General features: G+C 43.4%; 1 protein-coding gene across 1 annotated transcript; it reads left to right on the top strand.

Moving 5' to 3' along the window:
• Positions 1-541: 541 nt before the first annotated feature.
• SOX30 (SRY-box transcription factor 30) lies at positions 542-20,752 on the top strand. Its single transcript, XM_056867164.1, has 5 exons — positions 542-1,532; positions 11,459-11,698; positions 14,994-15,230; positions 16,622-17,114; positions 20,371-20,752. The coding sequence occupies exons 1-5, from the start codon at positions 542-544 to the stop codon at positions 20,750-20,752; spliced, it is 2,343 nt and encodes a 780-aa protein (XP_056723142.1).
• The last annotated feature ends 1,506 nt before the right edge of the window (positions 20,753-22,258 follow it).

Raw genomic sequence — 22,258 nt, forward strand, 5'->3', positions numbered from 1 at the left:
CGTTACCGGGTTAACTCGGCCGGGAGCGCAGCTGGGCAAACACGGCGCTGCCGTTCGATCACTGGAAGTCTCGCCTCCGCCGCTTGCGTTTATTTGATTTCCCACTCGCTTCGTTAAGGTCGAAAGCGCGCCCGGCCTCCGTCTGGACGGGGACCCGCGCAGCGCCAAACAACGCGGCGTGCACAAGCAGTACCGCTGGAGGAGGGGGAGCACATTTTCTGCGGGTCTCCCGGGCGACCCCCCCTTTGTGACGCGGCTCTCGGGGTAACCATGGCGACCTCCAGGAAACAGGCCGGAGGAGGGAAAAGCGGGGAGGCACGTGGAGGCCGGCGAGGGCCATTGCTCGGCGCTGCTCGGGGCGGCGCGAGGCTCCCGCGAGCCCGAAGGCGGAGTCTGAGCGCGGCGCGTGCCTCTGGCGGAGGAGGGGGGGCGAGTTGAGAACGTTCGCAGACCAACCGCAGGAAACAAACGGGCAGCAACAGAGGGAGGCGGCTGAGCTCACAATCCCGCAACAATCCCGCTCCCGGGGGCGGGCTGCAGCATGGAAAAGGGGGCGCCGGAAGACCGCCCCCGAGAGCAGCACCGCCTCCTGCACCCCGCGGCTTGGCAGGGCGCTCCCTGCATGGACCACCTTCTCTTGCACCCTCTATCCGGGCAGGGGACCAGGGACTCGGCCCTGCTGCTCTTCCCCCCTAAGCAAGGCCCCCCGCACCACCTCTTGCAGCCCCTGCCTTCCAAGCCCAGCGCCTTCCACAGGGAGCGGAAGCCCCCCCAGCCGGGAGAGGCCTCCTCCTGCAAAGAGCGGCAGCAGCGCCTTTTGGAGGATCAGGCCTGCCTCAGCAGGCAGCTTTTCCAGCCCATCGTTGGGCTGGTGCCTTTGGATGTTGAGGAGCAGGGGGAGGTCCAGGAGAAGGGTCCGCAGAAGGAAGGGCAAGCGAGAGCCGAGGAGCGAGAGGGCCAGGGGCCCTCGGCGGGCGGCAGCAACAAGAAGAAGCGAGGGGACCGCAAAGCTGCTGCCGCCTGTCGAGGAGGGAAGGATGAGGGCCACACCTTGGGGAGCTGCATCCCAAAGGGCGCAGCAGAACTCAACGCGGGGGGTGCAGGAGAGGCAGAGGAGGTCAAAAAAGAGGCCAACGGTACAGAGAATTGCGGTGCGGAGACCTCGCAGTCTGGGCAAGAAGAGCCCATCAAAACTGAACTGGGGGAGCCTCCTGAGGAGGACTGTCAGGGGAAGGAAGAAGTGGCCTCCACGCCTCGCTCGGCCTCCAAGGGCCCGGCTCACGGGAGCAAAGATGCTGCCTCGGCTGAGCCTCCTGGGCCACAGCAGCCTCAAGAGCTGAAGATTCCACTGACCCTCCACCCAGTCCCTCCTGGGGCCAGGATCCAGTTCCAAGGACCACCTCCGCCGGAGCTCATAAGAGTGACTAAAGTGCCTGTGACACAAGTGCCCCTTAAAATGCAGTCTTTGCTGGAGCCTTCCGTGAAAATTGAAACAAAAGATGTGCCCCTCACAGTGCTGCCCTCAGATGCAGGTATCAGATAGGAGCAGAGTTCAACTGTGCCGTAAGACTCCTTGGTTGACCGTTTGTGTATAAGTGCATACTGGAATAGAGCTATTCTTTTTTAAATTAATTTTTTTTAAAATATATATATATATATATATATATATATATATATATATATACACACACACACACAAGACGTGAAAGAAATAAGAGCTTACACAGAGAGCCAAGTATGCAGTTTAAACAGTTCATTTGACATATGACTTGAGCAGATGTAGCAGGCAATAAGGCAGATGACCTGGCACTACAACCCATCTTCCACTTTATCCTAACCTTTTCTGGAGCGTAGAAATGTAGAGAAGAGACAGTTTTCTCTTTTCTATAAATTTGTAATTAAGGTACAGTGATAAAGTGCGTCACTGACACAAAATATAGTTTGTGTGATAGCATCAGAAACAACAGAACTGTGGCATCTTAAAGACTAACATTTATAAGTTATTGTGACATACATTTTTGTGGGCTAGAACCCACTTTATCAGATGAATGCTTGATGCCACAATAAGCCTAATTTATTAATTTTCATCCTGTCCTTCCTTTAAAGAATTCAGGAACAAAAATATTATTTGTTCCCCATGGCACTTTTTATAATGGCCAAGGAGGGATTTTTATTCAGGAAACTACCCTAGAAGGAGAGTTAAGAACACAGGAAGAGCCTTGCTGGATCATACAAGTTGCCCATCTAGTCCAGCATTCTGCCCCACACAGTAGCCAACCAGTTATTTATACGACACAGAGGCCAAAGCCTTACCTTGATGCTGCCTCCCAGCACTGGTATTTGGAGGTTTACTGTTTCTAATCATAGAAGCTCCCCTTAGCCACAATGGTTAGTAGCCACCGATGGACTTATCCTCCATGACTTTAACTAGTTTCCTTTAACCCCCATCTGTGTTTTGGCTTCAATCCAAATCCCCCTTCCTCTTATCTACTGTTTAATGTTAAAGAAAATGTTAGACCTTCCATTTATGGATACAGTTACAGATCTCCATGTAGATCTCATCATTTACAGTTCCAAGGACTACCTCTGAGCTCAAAAAACAACTAAAGTGCATGTGCACCATGCACCATGTAGTTTGACACCTAGATCTTACCATTTGTATCCTGTGTTCTGAACACAGCATCATTCTTTATGCTGGGCATGGAATGTTTCTCATATAAATTAGTAGGACCGTGGCTTTGCTGTTGATCTTTTAAGAGTGGAGCCGTAAACCTACTGGAGGGCCAACATTGGGTCACTGAGGTGGGGTATCTGCCAAGGCTTTTGGCTCGCTAATGGGCACCCTTTCCCCCACTTGCGAGTCACTTCCTGCTCTCCTAGCCACACACACAGCCTGCATACCCTTTCCCCATCATCACTGGGAAGTTTGTTCAACCAAGAGCACCACAACCACCATGAGCATCACTGGGGGTAGGGAATGTGGGTGGTCCATAGTGACAGTAGTCCTAGCTACTCAGTGCTGTTAGGAGAGGGGTGTGCAAGTGGTGTGCAGGTGAATGTGGATAATGAGGGAGGGGCACAAGGTGGGTCTATATGAGGGATTAATTATGTAGCCCCTGTGTCTCTCTCTCCATCGCATCTGTAATAAAGATAAGCAAAGCATTTTATTAGGAAATAAATAAACCTCTCCCAAATCTTTTTTTTTTTTTAAGCATGTCTGTAAAAGCTGGTTACCAGGTCTGAATGGCATTCACCTGAGGATTCTTAAGGAACTCAAATGTGAAATAGTTGATTTCTTAACGACAATATGTCGTATCACTGGCCTTCCTTCCAGACAACTGCAAGGTAGTAAATGCAGTGGCTGTTTCTAAAAAGGGATCTAGATGAGACTGATGAAATTATAGGCTAGTTAGCCTAATATCCGTTCTGGGGGAAAGGGTGGAAAGTTACTGAAGACCAGAATTTTCAAAAACATAGAGGAAGATACTGTGCTGAGGGAGAACTAGCATGGCTTCTGTAAAGTGAAGTCTTGCCTTAGAAGCCTTGTGGAGTTATTTGAAAAGAATAACACACAGTAGATATGCATGATTTAGCAGACAGTATATACTTAGATTTCCAAAAAGCTTTTGGCAATGCCCCTCATCAAAGTAATCTGGACTATACCAACATGGTGGTTAGAGTGTTGAGCTAGGACTTCAGAGACCCAGATTTGAATCCTATCATGGAAACTTGCTGGGTAACCCTGGGCCAGTACTTTCTCTCAGCTCCAAAAGGAATTCTCCCATTATGATAGAATTTACAGGAACCTAAAAGTACATGGGCAGTCAATCTAGGAACAGTAAGTATTTATGCACTCAAAGAGAAATTAACACACGGAATTCACTGCCACATGATAGTCACTAGTTTTGTTGGCTTTAAAACAGGATTAGAAAAATTCAAGGAGGGTGGGTACATCAATCGCTAATTGTGATCATGACTAAATGGAACCTCCAGAGGCAGTGACCCTCTGAATACCAGTGCTGAGGGCCAACAACAGGGGGAGGTTTGGGCTTGTGAGCCCTTGGAGGCCTTCCAGTGGGCACTGTGTAGAACAGGATCCTAGACTAGATTTTATGTTATTTACAAAATTTATACTCCACCTTTATGTCCTCATCAGGGCCACCAAAGGTGGCTTACATATTTAAAAAATGCATAATAAAAATGTATCTTAAAACCGTTAAAACTAAAAAACGTATCATTCAAACAATTAAAACAAAGTTAAAATACACATACAATATAATAAAATACACATACAAAAGAACAACAATTTAAAACAGGGCAGGCAGGTGGGATCACTGAGGGAATGCCAGATGAAACAAGTCTTCACCTGCTGGCAGAAGATGGCAACAGAAGGGAACAAGTGAGTCTGTCTAGGAAGAGAGGTACAGAGTTTGGTGCCACAACAGAGAAGGCCTTCTTCCAGGTTGCTATCCACCTAATTTGAGAAGTTAGGGGCCACCTGAAGCAGGGTCTTGTAAGATGACCACAGTGGTTAGGTAGGTTCATAAGGGAGAAGGTGATCCTTCTGGTGTGTTGGTCCCAAGCCATATGGAGCTTTAAAGGTAAATACCAGCAGCTTGAATTGTGCCCAGAAACATACTGGAAGCCAATGTAGATGGGCTAAGGCTGGAGTGATGTGGCCCCTGTGACCTTCTCCAGTCAAGGCCGCAGCATTCTGTACCAATTGAAGTTTCCAAACACTTTTCAAGGGCAGCCCCACATAAAGTGCATTCAGTAATGTAATCTAGACCTAACCATGGGATGCAACACAGTGGCCAGACCTTTTCTGTCCAAGAAAGGCCACCACTGGCTAACCAGTCAAAGCTGGTAAAAGGCTCTCCTGACCACAAGTGCCACCTGCTTATCCAGCAGTAGACCTGGATCCAAAAGCACCCCCAAAGTATGGAACTGTTACTTTAAGGGGTGTGCAGAGCCATCCAGAACGGGTGACATCTTAAGTCCTGGGACAGACTTTCTGCTCTCCAGTAGTACTTCTGTCTTAGCTTCAGTTAATTAGCTCTCCTCCAATCCAAAACTGCCTCCAGGCACCAGGGTTTCTACAGCTTCTCTGGGATCAGCTGGAAGCGCAAGATAGAGCCAATGTCACTGGCATATTGGTGACAACCCAGTCCAAATCTCTGGATTACCTGACCCAGTGGTTTCATGTAGATGTTGAAAAGCACAAGGGACAAGATAGAGACTTCCAAGATGGAGACGCACCTCCTTGGAGAGGATCTATAATTATGGGGCTGCCACTGAAAACGCCCTCTAATGAGCCCACCAGATAATTTTTTTTGATTGATGAGACAGTCAGGAGGGCCTCTCCCTGTGATCTTAATTCCCAGACAGGAATGTATGAGAGAAGACATACCCTGGTCCTAATCCATGTTGGGCTTTAAAGGACAAAAACAACACCTTGAATTGGGCTCAGGAGCAGATCAGTAGCCAATGTAATTGCTGTAGTATCAGGGTCACTCTTCAAGGGTGATGAAGTAAATACCACCCTCTACAATTTCTCCATACACATATTTCAGGATTTTTCAAAAGGGTTGCACAATGCAATTAAAAGCCAAATCTATCTAACTGCTACAGTAGAAGGACCAAATTTTAATACAAATTCAAGTAATATGTCCCAAAGTTCAGCCAACCTTGTAAGGTTAATAATTAGGACAGTTTTAAATCTACTCAACCAAGAAACAAGTATGAATAACCTGTCACTCAGGTTGGGAAAAGGCAAGGTAGAAGTCTAATAAACAATAATAGTAATAGGATGATTAACAGTGCATTCCTGAGAGGAATGCCTGAACCGGTCATAGAAGGCAGCATGGCTGTGCTGTCTCCAAAGGAGGTTTCAGCTCCTCCAAAACCTCGCGGCTTTAAAAATCCATGCAACCCTTCATAGGGTTGCACGGGAGATACACCACCTAAAAAGGTGGCATATCATGAGAAAATAAAAAAGGGGTGTTCCTGGCCCGAAAGGGCTTTGGAGGCTGCCTAAAGGCAGCTCCTCCAGCCTGGCGCCAGAACGCCTCCTGGGACACTGGTGTGGGCTTTGACAGCTTTGGGACACCGGCAGAAGGCCCTGTCAGCATCCCGGGGTGGCACTGCCATGGCAGCGACCAGCGTCTGGGCCTTCCTGCCAGCGTTCAGGCCACTAACGCCGGCGTAAGTTGCCCGGATGCCGGGGGGGGGGGCTGCACGGTGTCACAGCATCTTCCTGGCCTTCTAAGGACTTTCTCCCTTAGAGCTCAGGAATGCGCTGTAAAACTGTCAGTCCTATAGCAGTTACAGTTTGGTGATACCAATCCAGATCTACTATATGGATGCTAAAGGCATTCCTTAAGGAAACAACAATATACTTAAAATAATTACTTGGAATATGTATTGGAAGAATATCAGTCAAATCTTGAAATACATTTATTTCGAGAGAGTTAACTTTACCCCATAAATGCATCAAAGATGACCACAAGATTTCAGTTAAACACATCTCCAAGCTTAGTCCAGATTTCCCTGTGAACTACCAGACCTAAATATTTAATAGATCAAGAAACATTCTGTTGCTAGTTTCAGAGGATAGTCATGTTGGTCTGCAGTGAAACAGATTCAAGTCCAGTAGCACCTTGGTGACCTACAAGATTTTCAGAGTATAAGCTTTATCTCTTGAAAATTTATACTCCAAAATTTTTTTTTCTTGAAGGTGATGCAGGACTCAAATCTAACTATTTATATTGCCAATCATCTTACATTTTGAAGAAGAATCTTTTCTAACTTTGGTACCTTTTTTTGGTTCCAATTTATTTTATATCTGAAAATGGCTCTAAAATGTTCAATTTGATTTAAAGCTGGGACTGAAGTCTCTGGATCTTGGTGCAACACTTTATTTGGAATCTATTAGGTTTAAAGACTTGGCTGTATATAGGCCTTTGTGAAATGTGTGTGTGTGTTAAGTGCTGTCAAGTCGCTTCCGACTCATGGCGACCCTATGAATGAAAGTCCTCCAAAATGTCCTGTCTTTGACAGCCTTGCTCAGATCTTGCAAATTGAAGGCTGTGGCTTCCTTTATTGAGTCAATCCATCTCTTGTTGGGTCTTCCTCTTTTCCTGCTGCCCTCAACTTTTCCTAGCATGACAGCCTTTTCCAGTGACTCTTGTCGTCTCATGACGTGACCAAAATACGATAGCCTCAGTTTAGTCATTTTAGCTTCTCGGGTCAGTTCAAGCTTGATTTGATCTATAACCCACTGATTTGTTTTTTTGGCAGTCCACGGAATTCGTAACACTCTCCTCCAACACCACATTTCAAAGGAATCTATTTTCTTCCTATCAACTTTCTTCACTGTCCAGCTTTCACACCCATACATAGTAATAGGGAATATGATGGCATGAATTAATCTAGTCTTGGTGACCAGTGACACATCCTTACACTTCAAAATATTTTCTAGCTCCTTCATGGCTGCCCTTCCCAATCTCAATCTCCTTCTAGTTTCTTGGCTGCAGTCTCCCTTTTGGTTGTTGGTGGAGCCAAGGAATAGAAAGTCTTGAACCATTTCAATTTCCTCATTGTCAACCTTAAAGTTGTGTAATTCTCCTGTAGTCATTACTTTTGTATTCTTGATGTTCAGCTGTAGTCCTGCTTTGGCACTTTCTCTTTTAACTTTCAGCAGTAGTCGTTTCAGATCTTCACTATTTTCTGCCAATAATGTAGTGTCATCAGCATATCTCAAATTATTAAGGTTCCTCCCTCCAATTTTCACTCCACCTTCATCTAAATCTAATCCAGTTTTCCTAATTATATGTTCTGCATATAGATTGAAGAGATAGGGAGATAAAATACATCCTTGTCTGACACCTTTGCCAATTGGAAACCATTCCGTTTCTCCATATTCTGTTCTAACTGTGGCCTCTTGTCCAGAGTACAGGTTGTGCATTTGTGAAATAGTCCAGTAAATTCAAAGAACTAAACTTGATCTGGAAATAATTCAGATTTATGATGGATAAAAATTCCAAGCCAAAGAGGTTATATAGTAGCGGGATGTACTGTCATTCCCTTGATAGAACTTTGATATTAATCTTGAGGTGTGCAAAAATCACAGAGGCAAGTAAATTAGAACATTTAAGAACAATGGATGACTTCAAGTATTCTCAGATTGATTGGCTAAGTGTAAAGTTGAACCATGACAAAGAAGACATTTATTATACAATACATTGTTGGTGTTAGTCATGGAACCAAAAAGAGGCAAAACAACTCTAGGTCTAATAATAAACCATGACCAGTGGACTGTAGCCTACTGAGGAGCAGGGATCTTTACAGTGATATGCAGTCTCAGTCTGGTGTTCAGAGCAGCACTGATGTCAAGGTCACAATCTGGGTTTAACTGGGTCTCTAGGTTCACGGTAGATCAGAAGCACGCTGGCCATGAAAACTGCTTGAACCAGCAAGGGTCTATGTTCCTGCACTTTATCCAGCCAGGGGTTGATTGAATCATAATTCTGTGAAGCACTATAGATACTTGGGCAGTGCTTTGTTGTCATTCAACTGCCTTCTCATGCGCCTATCATTTTTGTTGCTCTTAAAACTTTAGGGAAGAACCTGGAGAAACTGATGGTTCAATATCTGGTCCTATGAAGCAGGTGTCTGGCTTCCCTGGGTCTGTTGGCAGCACTGTCTTCAGCTGAGGCTTCAGGACAGGCCCTTTGACTGAGGCCTAAGGAACTGGGGCCTCTGGGACTGGGAGGAGTCTGGTAATGTGAGGAGCCCCCTGATCTTACCCTAGTGTGGTCATTTTTGGATGAAGTATCTGTGCTTGAGTCCAGGGCTGGCTCAGGAGAGGTTCTGACACTACTGCTGAACCACAGGCCCCTTCCCTAAGAATTTCTTGATATTTAGCAAGACACTATGTTGCTGACAAAAGTTATAATTCTTCATCAAAGGAACTTCAAAAGGAGACTGGCAAGAAATTGTTGAATTATAATTTATCAATATGTTTAATTATATTAATAATTGTTGAAACATAGTACCCTCTTCTAGATATAGGCCTTCTTGCTAATTGACCCAGTCTATGGAATGGTCTTCCAGAGAAGGTGAGGAGGGTATCATTGCCAATTTCCAAAAAGCCATGTAAGGCTGCTATGTTTTAGAGGTATTTTATTAAGGCCAATCATTAGTATTTTGCAAACAGTTTGGGAATTGTGAGGAGTTATTTTAGTTGTGTCTTGAATTTGTGATAAACTGTGAAATCCTCGTATTTTTGGTTATAATATATTTTGCACATTGTTAGTTGCCTTGAATATGTGGGAGAAGGCAGGATATATATGTTTTAACGAATAAATTAAAAACAAAGCAACCAACTTTTATCTTAGCCTTTACAGGTATTAAACTAGGCATTATGTTTTTTATCTACTCATAATCTCAGTCACGCAGCAGCTACTGGGTCCAACTTGTCCATATCTAAACATCTCTTGGAAAAAAATGTTATTTAGACATGAGATTTCCCCATTGGTTTTCATAGCCTTCCTGGGATCTGTTGCAAGTATGAGATAGAACTGAACGTGATCCACATATTGATGGCAACTCAGCCCTGGATAATTTATCCTGGGGTAACCTCCCCCTGGATAACCTCTCCTAGTGGCTTCATGTTGATGTTAAAATCATGAGGAACAAGATGGAACCTTGTAAGACTCCGTTGGTCAAGAGGGCAAAGGGGTGAACAGCAATTTTGTGTCTTCATTAACATGAATGATCTAACACTGTGGTCTCACCTGATGGACTAATGGGTAGCCAGACCATGACAAAATAGTCTTCCTTAGTGATTGTGGATGTTTTCCTAAATTGCCTGGAAAACTCTCTCCTTTGTCTGTAACACACAGCAGAGCTGATGGGTGCATCAGATAAAAAGTTTGAAGCATGTTTGAATCTAGAGACAGAGCATGCCCAACAAATAGCTGGGAGTTTGGGAATGAGTTTAGTGAGACAGGAAATGGCCCGAGGAAGCATTTGCTTGTTTTGATAATCTAATGCAGGGCATCACAAGTTTTGATGCCTACTGTTGGAGTCTGTTGCTTCTAATATGATCTGTTTATCAAGGATACGTGAACAGTTTGCACGCGGTCCTAGATAATGTTACTAACAATGTTATTTTAATGCTTCTATAGACTATTTGGTTTTTGTAATCTTGTTTTATAACTATGGTGTGGTAAATGCCTAATAAAGGTGATGGTGATGATATGATCTGTTTATTCATTTGTAAATAAAAATTTTACAAAGACAACTCATGTCTATAATACTCTTGCATCCAAAGGAAATTAAAGTGGCAGTCCTCTACGTACTATCCTATTAGTAACTCCATTGAATATAGTGGGACTTATTTGGAATGCATGTGCACAGGACTGTACAGTAAACCTTATAGTGCTACTGTTAAATGTCTCACCATTTGAGGAAGTGGCAGTCACTACAGAGGTGACTGTCCCTTTAGCCTTGCTGACACCAGTGAAGATTGAAGGAACATAGAAGAGTTTACTCTCCAAGGATATGCAAACACATGGGGGCAGCGTGCCCAGTCTCTGCTGCCACTAGAGGGCATCTTGCCACAATTCCCCCCAACCTGGAGAGAGTTTCTATTTATTTTACAATTTCTGAACACTATGGTTGGTAACTGGTGCCAAAATGTTTTAAAAAATAGCATCCAGATGTAAAATATAATATCAGGATGTAAACTCACCTTTTCTGTAAAGCATTTAGCAAAACCTTTTTGCCCCCTCTCTTCCTGAAACAAAGATAAATGTCTTTTTTACCTGTTTTTCCCACTTTCCTCCCTTCCCTTTGTTGTCTTTCTTGTCTCAAATTTTGAATTGTAAGCTCCTCAGGACAGAGGCCTATCTTTTTGGACTCCATAAATCACCATGTACATTAATGATGCTACATAAATTAAAAAAACCAATGCAACACCTTCAGTGTTTCTTTTTACCATCAGTGACATTTTTCCTTAAGTCACCATCACATTTTCCAGCAGCGTTTCTCACTTTTTTTAGAGAGTTTGCCTGTGTACGGAACCAAAAGCATATTGACTGGGATCCAAATAAGCTCACACAAGGGGCTTGCAATAGTCTCGTGCACATTAAAAATGTGTTTAACAACTGACACCCCCTCCCCTGCCCAGAACATATCAAACACTGCTTTAAAAACTTCTCTAGGTTTCAAATGTATTTTTTGCCAAGCATCATGTTGAAGCTTCTGTTCAAGCAAAACAGATGTACAGTCCTTTTGGGCTCATGGTTGTTTGAATTCTGGTCATGATTTTTTATACTCTGCGTTAGCCCAACTTTGTTAGCATGCTTAGTGTGTTAAACTTTGTACGAACCAAGGCAATATTATTTTTGCTGACTTCCTGCCTGCCTGCCTGCCTTCCTTTCCTTCTTTTCAGGGATACCAGATACTCCATTTAGCAAAGATAGAGATGGCCACGTCAAGCGTCCTATGAATGCATTTATGGTGTGGGCAAGAATTCATCGGCCAGCCTTAGCCAAAGCTAACCCTGCTGCCAATAATGCAGAAATAAGTGTCCAACTTGGACTGGAGTGGAACAAACTCACTGAAGAGCAAAAGAAACCTTATTATGATGAAGCTCAGAAGATTAAAGAAAAACACAGAGAAGAATTTCCAGGTACAGAATATTTATCTACACATGTTTTAGAATCTGATTGTTTCGGTGCAGCTTTTGTACAATCCTGAAATACAGAGCAGGGGTCCCCAACCTTTTTGAACCTGCTGTCTCCTTTGGAACTCTGACACAGGGTGGTGGCTGCCACCACAAAATGGCTGCTGCAGGAGGCAGAACCAACCACACGTCATAATTCTAATGGTAGCTCTTTAGCATTTCAAGCAGAATCTCTGTTTAACAGGATTACTTTTATAATAAACATATTGCTTTAAAATATTTTCTTGCATACCCCAACTTACCGTCAATTATGCATTGAAGATCCTTGTGCTGTGGTGGCCGATGCTGCTGAAGCAACTTTTTAAAAATCTGCACAATCAGCTCTCCAGTGGCCAATCAGAAACCCTCCTGGGCAAAAGCCCCCCTGGTCCTGCCCATTTCCTAAAACACTTGGTGGGCGCCCTGAAATATGTCAGCGGGTGCCGTGGTGCCCATGGGCACCATGGGCACCATGTAGGGGATCCCTGGAGAAGTAACTGTTGAGATCTGTTCTCTTGATATGTGTTTCCACTGATATATAAATTTCATTATTTAATGAAAGCAAGCACTGAAGACATCATGGAGTTTCCTTAATAAAAAAATCAAGTGAACTTTTTTTCTATAATAAAACTACAAATAACTCCCATTTTGCTGCATTCCCACCCTAAATTTGTTTCCTCTCCTGTATTATATACTGTTTTCTTCGTCTTTATTTCTTTGTGTAACCATCAGATGTTAAAATGCCAAGAGTCCTAATTTTACCTCATATCAATTTTTAAAAAAACAAAAACACAACCCTGAAATGCAAATTATACAAGTTTAGCACAATCAGAAAGAATAATGTAAGTACTGTTTGATTTAACAAAGTGATCATAATATTGTCGAAGGCTTTCACGGTCACAGTTCATTGGTTCTTGTAGGTTATCCGGGCTGTGTGACTGTGGTCTTGGTATTTTCTTTCCTGACGTTTCGCCAGCAGCTGTGGCAGGCATCTTCAGAGGAGTAACACTGAAGGGGAGGGGGTGTCAGTTACTCCTTTGAAGATGCCTGCCACAGCTGCTGGCGAAACGTCAGGAAAGAAAATACCAAGACCACGGTGACACAGCCCGGATAACGTACAAGAACCAAAGTGATCATAATTTGTCACAAAATTCTGGTCAGCGTTAGCTAAAGCAGTATCAGTTTGTTAGACATAGTAAAACTAGGTTCTCTGACCTGTTTGCAAAATTATGTAGTGATGAGAAGGAAGAAGGGTTAATATCTGTGCAGAGAACATAAGAAGAGTCCTGCTGGATAAGACCAGTTGTCCAGCATCCTATCTCACACAGTGGCCAACCATTTTTTCTGGCGGGTCAACAACAGGACATAGAGGCCAAGGCCTTTCCCTGATGTTGCCTCCTGGCACAGAGGTTTATTGCCTCCAGATGTGGAGATTCCGTTTTCCTGGCTAGTAGCCACTGGTAGACCTATCCTCCAGGAATCTGTCTAATCCCCTTTTGAAACCATCTTTGTCTGTGGCCATCACTACATCCTCTGGCAGTGAATTCCGCATTTTAATCACTTGTTTAATAAAGAAGCATTTCCTTCTCTTTGTCCTGAATCTGTTGCCCATTAACTCCAGTGGATGCCTTCAAGTTCTAGTATTTGTCTAGATCCTTTCCAATCTTGGTTTTAGGCCTGGTTATGGGACTGAAGCAGTGGGCCTGGTTATGGGACTGAAGCAGTGGTCTCCCTGGTGGATGACTTGCACTGGGAGATGGACAGAGGAAGTGCAGCTCTGTTGATTCTTTTGGACCTCTCAGCAGCTTTAAATACCATTGATCATGGTAGCCTCAAGACTGCCTTTCTGGGCACAGATTGGGAGGCACCATTTTGCAGTGGTTCCAGTACTACCTGGAAGGTAGGTTTCAAAAGTTGGTTCTGGGGGACAGCTGCTCAGCCCTTTGGCCTCTGGCCCGTGGAGTCCTGCAAGGTTCCATCTTCTCCCTTATGCTCTTTAACATCTATATGAAACACTGGGTGAGATCATCTAGAGATTCGGGCTGGTTTGTCACCAATACGTGGATGACACAGTTCTGCCTCACACTGCAGGCTGAACCCAGGGAGGCTGTAGAAATCCTGAACAGACTAGAGGCTGTTTTTGAGTGGTTGTGGACTAATTAATTTAATCCCCACATGATATAAATGCTGCTGCTGAGCTGAAAGTCTGACCCAGGATTTAAAGTGTCACCCATTCTGGGTGGGATTGCACTCCCCTTGAAGTCTGGGGGTGCTCTTGGACCCAGGCCTACTGTTGGATAAGCAGGAGACATCAGTGGCCAGGTGTGCCTTTGACCAGCTTTGACCAGCTGTGACCATTTCCTGGATAGCAAAAATCTGGTATGCCTTGGTTGTATCTAGATTAGATTATTGCAGTGCGCTGTGACTGTTCTAGTAGGTCCTTAAGGGTCTCATCTTCATTCTTCTCTCCCGCCCCCCACTTTTCCAGGTTGGCAACCCTTGCCTGAAGGGAATTAACCTGTTCCTTGAGAGGCAATGGTTCCATGTATTGATCACACACCCACTATTTCTGCCGAGTGAGCAGATAATCAAACATATGGCACTTCCTGCTAAACACTCCCTTGCTGGCCTTCTACCTTCGTAACTATTTTGGTTGTTTAAAGGTGTTTTAGGGTTGAAATGGGGTGCTTACCCGAATCCGTGAAGGTTTACATAGCAGGAAGGATAGTACACCATCCTCCTTGACAATGTGGAGCTTGCAAGTCCTTTTCCAGGAAATTCAGACTACAGGGGCTCTCTCCTGCTCTCCCTTGACTTCCTATGCTGAACTCCCAAGCTCAATTCCCATGTTCTTGTTTGAATGCACTGGATGCAAGCCCCCAGGAAACCTGTGTGTCTTCCTACAGAGTCTGACCTTTAATGAACTCTGTTTTACAGCTGTGAGCTGTGGTTCTACTCCCAGGAGTTAGACAATAGCGGAGAAAGAAGCTGTTCCATTAGGAAGAGTTTTCAAGCTCTGGTAGCCTGTAGACCTTCCTAGAAACACTCAAATCTTTGAGGCTTATTAAAAAAAACAGCCTTCATATTTATAAGCTTCTTATCATATTTTATCCTGACCCCTTAAATCTACTGACAGCAATGGTTTAATTTCCTCTGTATTACAGTTAACTTTTTATCCTCAGTTTTAATCTTTTACATATTGATGAATGATAGAAAATACCCTATTTTGTCTCGCTGAGCATACATTTTAATGTTCCCACAGGTTGGGTTTACCAGCCAAGACCTGGTAAAAGGAAGCGGTTCCCCTTGACAGTCTCCACTGTGTTCTCCGGCACTACTCAGAATATCATTGCTACAAGTCCAATGTCAGCCTCCACTGTCTTTACTGGAACCTCTCAGAATATCATTACTACAAATCCAACAACCATATACCCTTTCCGGTCACCCACTTATTCCGTAGTCATACCCAGCGTACAGAACAGCATTGGACACCCAGTCTGTGAGTTCATTCCAATAGTTTATGTGAGTTCTTTAAATCATAGAAACAAAGAATCCAATGTCTCTATGCATACTAAGAGAATAATGATCTAAGAATGTTTAAAGAAGCAACCAAATACCAGTAACTATTTAAACATGCTGGTGAAGGCTTCACTACAGAGAGATGAGGTGATAAGACATGGTCATACTTTGTGATAGCTTAGTTATTTCATTTAAGAATTATAATGTGCAAAATGGTGTCTAAGCCTTAACCTCTCTCAGTGCAACATTTGGACATTGTTACTAGCAAAAGTCCCAGGGCATGGTCTGAAGGCAAGAAGTGCCACAATGTTGTTAGAGCTACACAGGTCTGAGTTTGTTCAAATGGCTATCTAGCCCTATGCCTGCTGCCTTTGAATTCCAAGGGGAAAGGATGGGATATAACATAAATAAATGAAAGTGTTGTTGAGTTTGACAGGAGAGAAATTGAGAGCTCTATTCTTGCCTTCCTCTCATCCATAATTAAGTCCATTGCCATATGTAGTTCAAGAGAGTAGGGCTAGACCTGCTTTTCCATATCTAACCTTGATTCATATAGCTCCAAGCCTAAAGGTTCTCATGAGAAAGTAAGGAACAGTGTTCACATGATTGTCACTGGAATCTCTTAAGCATTCTGCATGTCCTCTCTCCTTAAACTGAGCCCCTGGATTTGGGAGACATGTCAGAAAATCACTGCCCCTCCTCCACAACTTCCAGAGCTCCTATCTTCAGAAAGGGCAAGAAGGGAATGTTATTCCCACGTGCATAAAGTCCAAGTTACCCCATCACCTTTCCGTGAGAAGCATATTTTCCTTCCTCTTAAGGCTGCAACCATTTACACTGTTCCACAGAACACGTGGGTTTTGCTTCTTAGTCATACTATGACAGAGGGTTGGGAATCTGGTTTTATACATAATATATTCTTGTTATGAGAATGGAGAACTGAGAGACCTGCAAAGGATGGCGGGGGAGATTACCACATGGCCACTATGCATGGTGGACTTCAGTGAGTGGAATCTTGGAGGATATTTACATTGAGAATATGTTAGAAAGGATAGATTAAAAGTCACACATTTGCTGCTCTGTTTCTTAACGTTGATTCATGGAAAAGAATGTTCTAATGGTTATGGATATTGAGCTGGAGTAGCTGGGGGTCATTAAAGAAAGCAAGGAACAGGTTTTATGGGGTTGATATTGAGGTTTACAAAAACAGGAGAAGTTCTCTGTTGATTTCTAATTTTATTGAGGAATGATGCCATTTCAGTTCATGGATTTTCCTTTATCTTTTGGTCACAGTATAGTTTGCACAGTATGAGACTTTGAAAAAAAAGGGGGGAATTCTCACTCATGACTGATCATTTCTCTTTTCCACAGGTGAAGCCCCTTCTACTCTCCAAGTGTCAGCTCCTTCTGCTCAGCATCCAAGCCCCATTACGCTGTTCCAGTCTAATGTAGCAAATGCGCCACAACTGGCTGCCCCAGCTGCAAACTTACCAATCCGTCCAGTCCTTCAACCTCAACATTTTGCTGCACCTTCACCCACAGAAGCTCACCATGTATCTTCAGGGACAAATTGCTCTGTAAAGAGACCCACCCAAGTTTCGATTGAGAGTGCAAGCAGGAACCCTAATAATACAAGCACCGCACACTCTAGATACAGTGTCTCTAATAATCAAGCCCCTAAGGAGTATCCAGGTGTTTCTTCCTGTTCTAGAAATGGACCCATTCCCCAAGCTCCTCCCATCCCTCATCCACACGTCTATCAGCCTCCTCCCATTGGTCATCCAGCCACTCTGTTTGGAGCTCCTCCTCGATTTTCATTTCATCATCCATACTTCTTACCTGGACCGCATTATTTCCCATCAAGGTAATGCACAATTTACATGTGCTCCAAAAGGAAGAATCATATAGTGACCAGGCAACTACTGAAGGATTTGGAGCGACAACATCTAGTGTGAATTTCTGTATATATATTTTTGTCTCCTGCTCACCTTCTCACTCCCCTCTTTCCTTTCCTGTAATTTAATTCCACTGAAATTGTTTTCATTAGTAGTCCAGTGTCCAAAGCTAGACTGGTTAAACATTATGGCTTATTCTTTTTTCCATCTTTTTCTGTCTTTGGTTTGTTGGGTCAGTGTCCTCTTCAGGATTTCCTATCCATCTGACCATATCCTTGGGTGGTAATTCCTCTTCTCTCCAGCTCCTCAGAAGGATCCCAGTGGGCTGTGGATTGTGAAAAGCATTAAAATTAACTAGCTTAAGTAGAGATTCAGGAGTAGAGTAGCTTCAGCAGTAGTTTGGCTCATCCAGCCAGCTGTACCATTTCTTGAGAAATGGCCTGGCCATTGTAAAACATGTACTAGAGCTGCTATGACATGCTTTATATGGGACCACTTAAGGACTGTTCAGAAGGTATGTGTGTGTGTAAAGTGCCGTCAAGTCGCAGCCGACCTATGGCGACCCCTTTTGGGGTTTTCATGGCAAGAGACTAACAGAGGTGGTTTGCCAGTGCCTTCCTCTGCACAGCAGCCCTGATATTCCTTGGTGGTCCCCCATCCAAATACTAACCAGGGCTGACCCTGCTTAGCTTCTGAGATCTGACGAAATCAGGCTAGCCTGGGCCATCCAGGTCAGAAGGTATAGCTGACCTAAATTGTGCCAATTTAGTTGTTTGCTCTGATGGGCCACAGGGAACACACCATCCATATGTTAAAAGAGTTAATTGGTCGCCATAGTTTCTGGACACAATTACAGGTACTGGTTGTTTCTTTCCAAGCCCTAAATGGCTTGGGACCAGAATGCCACATAAAGCACATTTCCCCTATAAATTTTCCATATGCTTAGAGCAGCCTGACCACATGTAATAACTTTCAGAACTATGGTTGGTAGTTATAAGGAGCAAAATTCTGTGGGTGGTTTCAGCCTGTGGAATTTTCTTCCTAGGAGGCTTTTAAAGCCTCCTTGCTACTAATGTGAAGACCCAGAAGTGGGAAAAACCCATAAAAATTCAGGAGAAACCTTAAGACTTTTTTTCAATTTTTCAAAAAGAAAAATTGGGAGATTATGAGGTGCATTTAAAAAAACCAACCTGTGAAACATTTTCTCTTTTTGTGTGAAGAAAACATTTCTTTAAAAGCATTTGACTAATTCCAAATGTACAGCAAAAAAAAGTCTGGGGACTTTCTCAATTTTTCTAATGGAAAAAGTGGGACATTGTGGGGAACACTAAAAATAACATGATCATTTCTCCTTTTGGAATGAGAAGTAAAAGATAAGATTTTATTCAAAATGTTTAGTATTAAAAAAAATTATGTAAGACTACAGCATTAGATAATGACAAGCAAGGGACCCATAAGGACCTTCGGGGAGCATCTCTTTCACCCCTCCCCCACTAGTTCCTCTGTTTCTTCTGTGAAAGTCTCCATAGCCTCTCCCCTTTTCCTGCTTCCTTCTGTACTTCCCACCCACCATTCAACCTACCTTTATCTGCTCCCTGTCTTCACTTACCTTTCTTTCCTCCCCCCCACTGTCAGCCCCTACCCCAGGAAAACTATGGCCCAGATGTGCAGTGCTGGCTGCTGGACCAAACAGTGGAGAACTACCAAGAACTTGTGGAGGCACCTCATTTCCCCCTATCCTTTCCTCTTTCCCTGCTTCCTTCTCTCCTTCTCACCCACTGATAATGAGTAAGAGAACATATAACTGGCTCAAGGTCACCTAGTGAGCTTCTGTGGCAGAATGGAGATTTGAACCTGTGTCTTCCTGATCCTACTCTGAAACTCTTAACACTAAAACATCCTGGCTTTCGTGTTGTGGCAGCTCTTGAATGGTAGGATGCTGCAGGGCCTAGATAGGTCATACAAGTCATGTGGTGACAAATCACCTGGTGGTTGCTACCTGGCCCTGATGAGGCTTCCCTCAAAGGCCAAAATACCCCTGAAAAGAGCCCTCACCCTTCTCCCTGTCTTTTACTGACAGAAATCATGGCTTGAAGGCTGGAAATAATGTGTGGTTGCCTAGCAATGGCTATTGAGAGCATTCATTTCTTAAAGCTACAGGCGCTGCTTCTACTAGTTCAGAGGGGGCTAACCCTCCCAATGTTTTTGTTTTTTTTTAGATTTCATATTTTTCTGCAAACAAGGTATTTTCAGACTTGTCGAAAGATCGGTCTTGTCTGTTCATGGCTCCAGTATCTATTTCAATATCCACAGATTTAGCCACATTGAGAATTATATTGATAATTCTTATGTATGCTATAGACGTCTATAACATTTTCATGGGGTTTTTTTTGTTCTTGTTTAACTAAATAATTTTGGCAACAATTAATATGCTGTAATGTGTTTAATGATAAAACATCATTAAAGAGTTCATTGCTTTCAGTGTTATAGTTTGACAGCGCATTCCTGAGCTGCTGGCGGCTGGGGACGGCTGGGAGGAGGCACCGCTGCGACACCTCCTAAGCTGTTCCATGGCCGCCAGCAGCTTGGAAATAGCCTTTTTTTCTCTTAAAATGGGGCTTTTCGCCCAATTGAGAAAAGCAAGGCTGTGCCTGCTAAAAACCAGGCACAGCCTTGCTCCCTCACCGCTGGCGTACCCTGGGCGAAAGGTGACAGGAGGCTGCCTAATGGCAGCTCCTCCCACCGGCCCACCCTGGGATTGCCTCCCGGGATGCCAGAACACCCCCTGGAATGCCGGCTCAGGCCTTTACACCGGTGGGATGCTGGCAGAAGACCCCGCCAGTGTCCCGGGGTGGTACTGCCATGGCAGCACCCAGAGACCAGTGTCTCGGCCTCCCCTCCCCCCAGTGTTGGGGCCACTAATGCTAACGTAAGTAGCCCGGACGCCGGCGTGGGGGACCCCAATGCCGGCACAGCCCTTTCCCAGCCTCTTAAGGGCTTTCGCCCTCGAAGGTCAGGAATGCACTGTGACAATATCTAGATACTTGGATAATCCTACCTTTTATATAGACACAAAAGCTTCTGTCCAAATAATACATTTTCTTTTGTTTTTTACACAATTTATTTTCTACCTTCAAATCCATGGTTGCTAGTCAATTTGACTATGTAAAAATAGGCCTTCAATATAGTATCAGATTTATTATAACGTCTTTTGTCTTTCTGCAGCACATGTCCATACAGCCGTCCTCCTTTTGGCTATGGGAACTTCCCCAGCTCCATGCCTGAATGTCTTGGCTTTTATGAAGACCAATATCAAAAACATGAGGCTATGTTTTCTGCTCTGAACAGAGACTATCCCTTTAGAGAATACCCGGATGAGCACATGCATAGTGAAGACTCCCGCAGTTGTGAGAGCTTGGAAGGGACATCCTATTACAGCAGCCACAGCCAGACAGAAGAGGAATACTTAAACCCTGTGCCTCAGCTGGATATTGGGGCCCTTGAGAACGTTTTTACAGCAACCCCTTCCACACCCTCTAGTGTACAGCAAGTCAATGTGACTGATAGTGATGATGACGAAGAAGGAAAGGTGTTGAGAGATCTGTAATTTTTAAAAAAATGATAGTATCCAGCATACTTTTTAAAAAAAGATTAAATAAAACATGTTGGTCATATAACAGTACTTTAGTGAGTGTGGTTAAGAAGCCATAATAAATCCAGATTGTAACTTTTTATGCCACGTGGGAGATTTTCCAGGGCAATTCAAGATACTGTATTCACAGGAATTGTATCTGCTTACTTCCGCTTTCAGAAATTGTACCTGCCAGTTCTTAAGTCTGTATTTTTTATTACGTGTCTGGTTCCTTCCTTGTGCTGGCAGGTAAACACTTCTAATACTATATTGCTTGATGCATGGTACCAAATATACATGTATAGATGGCACCATTTCCCAGCCCTCTGTAGATCTGCCCTTACAAGAGCAGTCATAACTGGCACCACTTATGAAGGGCAGACTTTACTATCCTAATATAAGTTTTATTATTTGTGTTCCTAGGTAACATAATGGGATTTCATCCTATGTCCTTTGGGTCCCTATTTAGCAAATGAAATGTTTATACATTTTTCCATTTGTGCCTAGAATGCATATTCTGTTGCCCTTCAAGAGCAAATTCTCCAGATTTTAAAATTTGGCTGACTTTTTCTGCAAGAGATTTGAAAACCCATACACTGTTAAATGTTTCTAACTTTAAATAAGAATGAATCTATCTCATATTTTGTGTACTAATGAGGTATGATTCTATACCAGAGTCTAATAACTCTAATGTAATTTTTTAAAAGTAGGATGTTTAAGAAACAGGTGTAAGGGAAGATAAAATGTTGCTAAACTATTTGTTCATGTTACAAAACATTTTGTTTTCATAATTTTCTTTGTTTTAGGGGGTTTGTAGTACGTTTGTTCCATTTTTGTTACATTAAAATAAAATTGCATGAACTACATGTTGTTAGTTTTATATATTGTGACAGGTACGAATTGTGATATCATCATCATCATGAAAAGAAAAAATAAGTGAAAATGTTCAGTGTTTTCTGTTTAAACATCTCTTCAAAAAGGTGTACTATCAAGAAGGCTTGGCCATTTCATAGATAGACTGTTCAAAGGATATGACATCTCACATGATTTCTAACGTATGCATGTTTACTCAATTCCAACTGCAGACAGTGGGGCTTACTGCCAAGTCAGTGTGCATATCAGCTTGCAACTAGAAGCAGGAACTTTCTACCAAACTGTGCCTTGTCACCCTTAGCAAGAGTACAGACACTGGCCACTTTTGTCTTAGAAATCCTGGCAAATTTGAACACCAGCATATTATGGACTTGGATTCTGGAAATGGATGGTGGCTCAACTCTTGAACACATAATGCTGGCTTATACTGAATTAGACCATTGGTCTTTCAAATTCAACATTGTCTACTCAGACTGACAGCAGCTCCCCAAGCTCTTAGGCAAAAGTGTTTCATATCACCTAGTACCTGATCCTTTTAGCTGGAAAAGCCTGGACTAGAACCTGGGAGCTTCTTCATGCAAAGCAGATGCTCTACCACTGAGCCATGGC

The sequence above is a fragment of the Euleptes europaea genome, chromosome 1 (assembly GCF_029931775.1).
Source record: "Euleptes europaea isolate rEulEur1 chromosome 1, rEulEur1.hap1, whole genome shotgun sequence".
NCBI classification, from domain to species: Eukaryota; Metazoa; Chordata; class Lepidosauria; order Squamata; family Sphaerodactylidae; genus Euleptes; species Euleptes europaea.

What these genes read in the sequence shown, in the direction of transcription:
- SOX30 (XM_056867164.1), top strand. Translation starts at nt 542, where the DNA reads ATGGAAAAGGGGGCGCCGGAAGACCGCCCCCGAGAGCAGCACCGCCTC. An exon ending in AGTGCTGCCCTCAGATGCAG is followed by an intron (nt 1,533 to 11,458) that starts GTATCAGATAGG and finishes CCTTCTTTTCAG; the next exon opens with GGATACCAGATACTCCATTT. An exon ending in CAGCATTGGACACCCAGTCT is followed by an intron (nt 15,231 to 16,621) that starts GTGAGTTCATTC and finishes TCTTTTCCACAG; the next exon opens with GTGAAGCCCCTTCTACTCTC.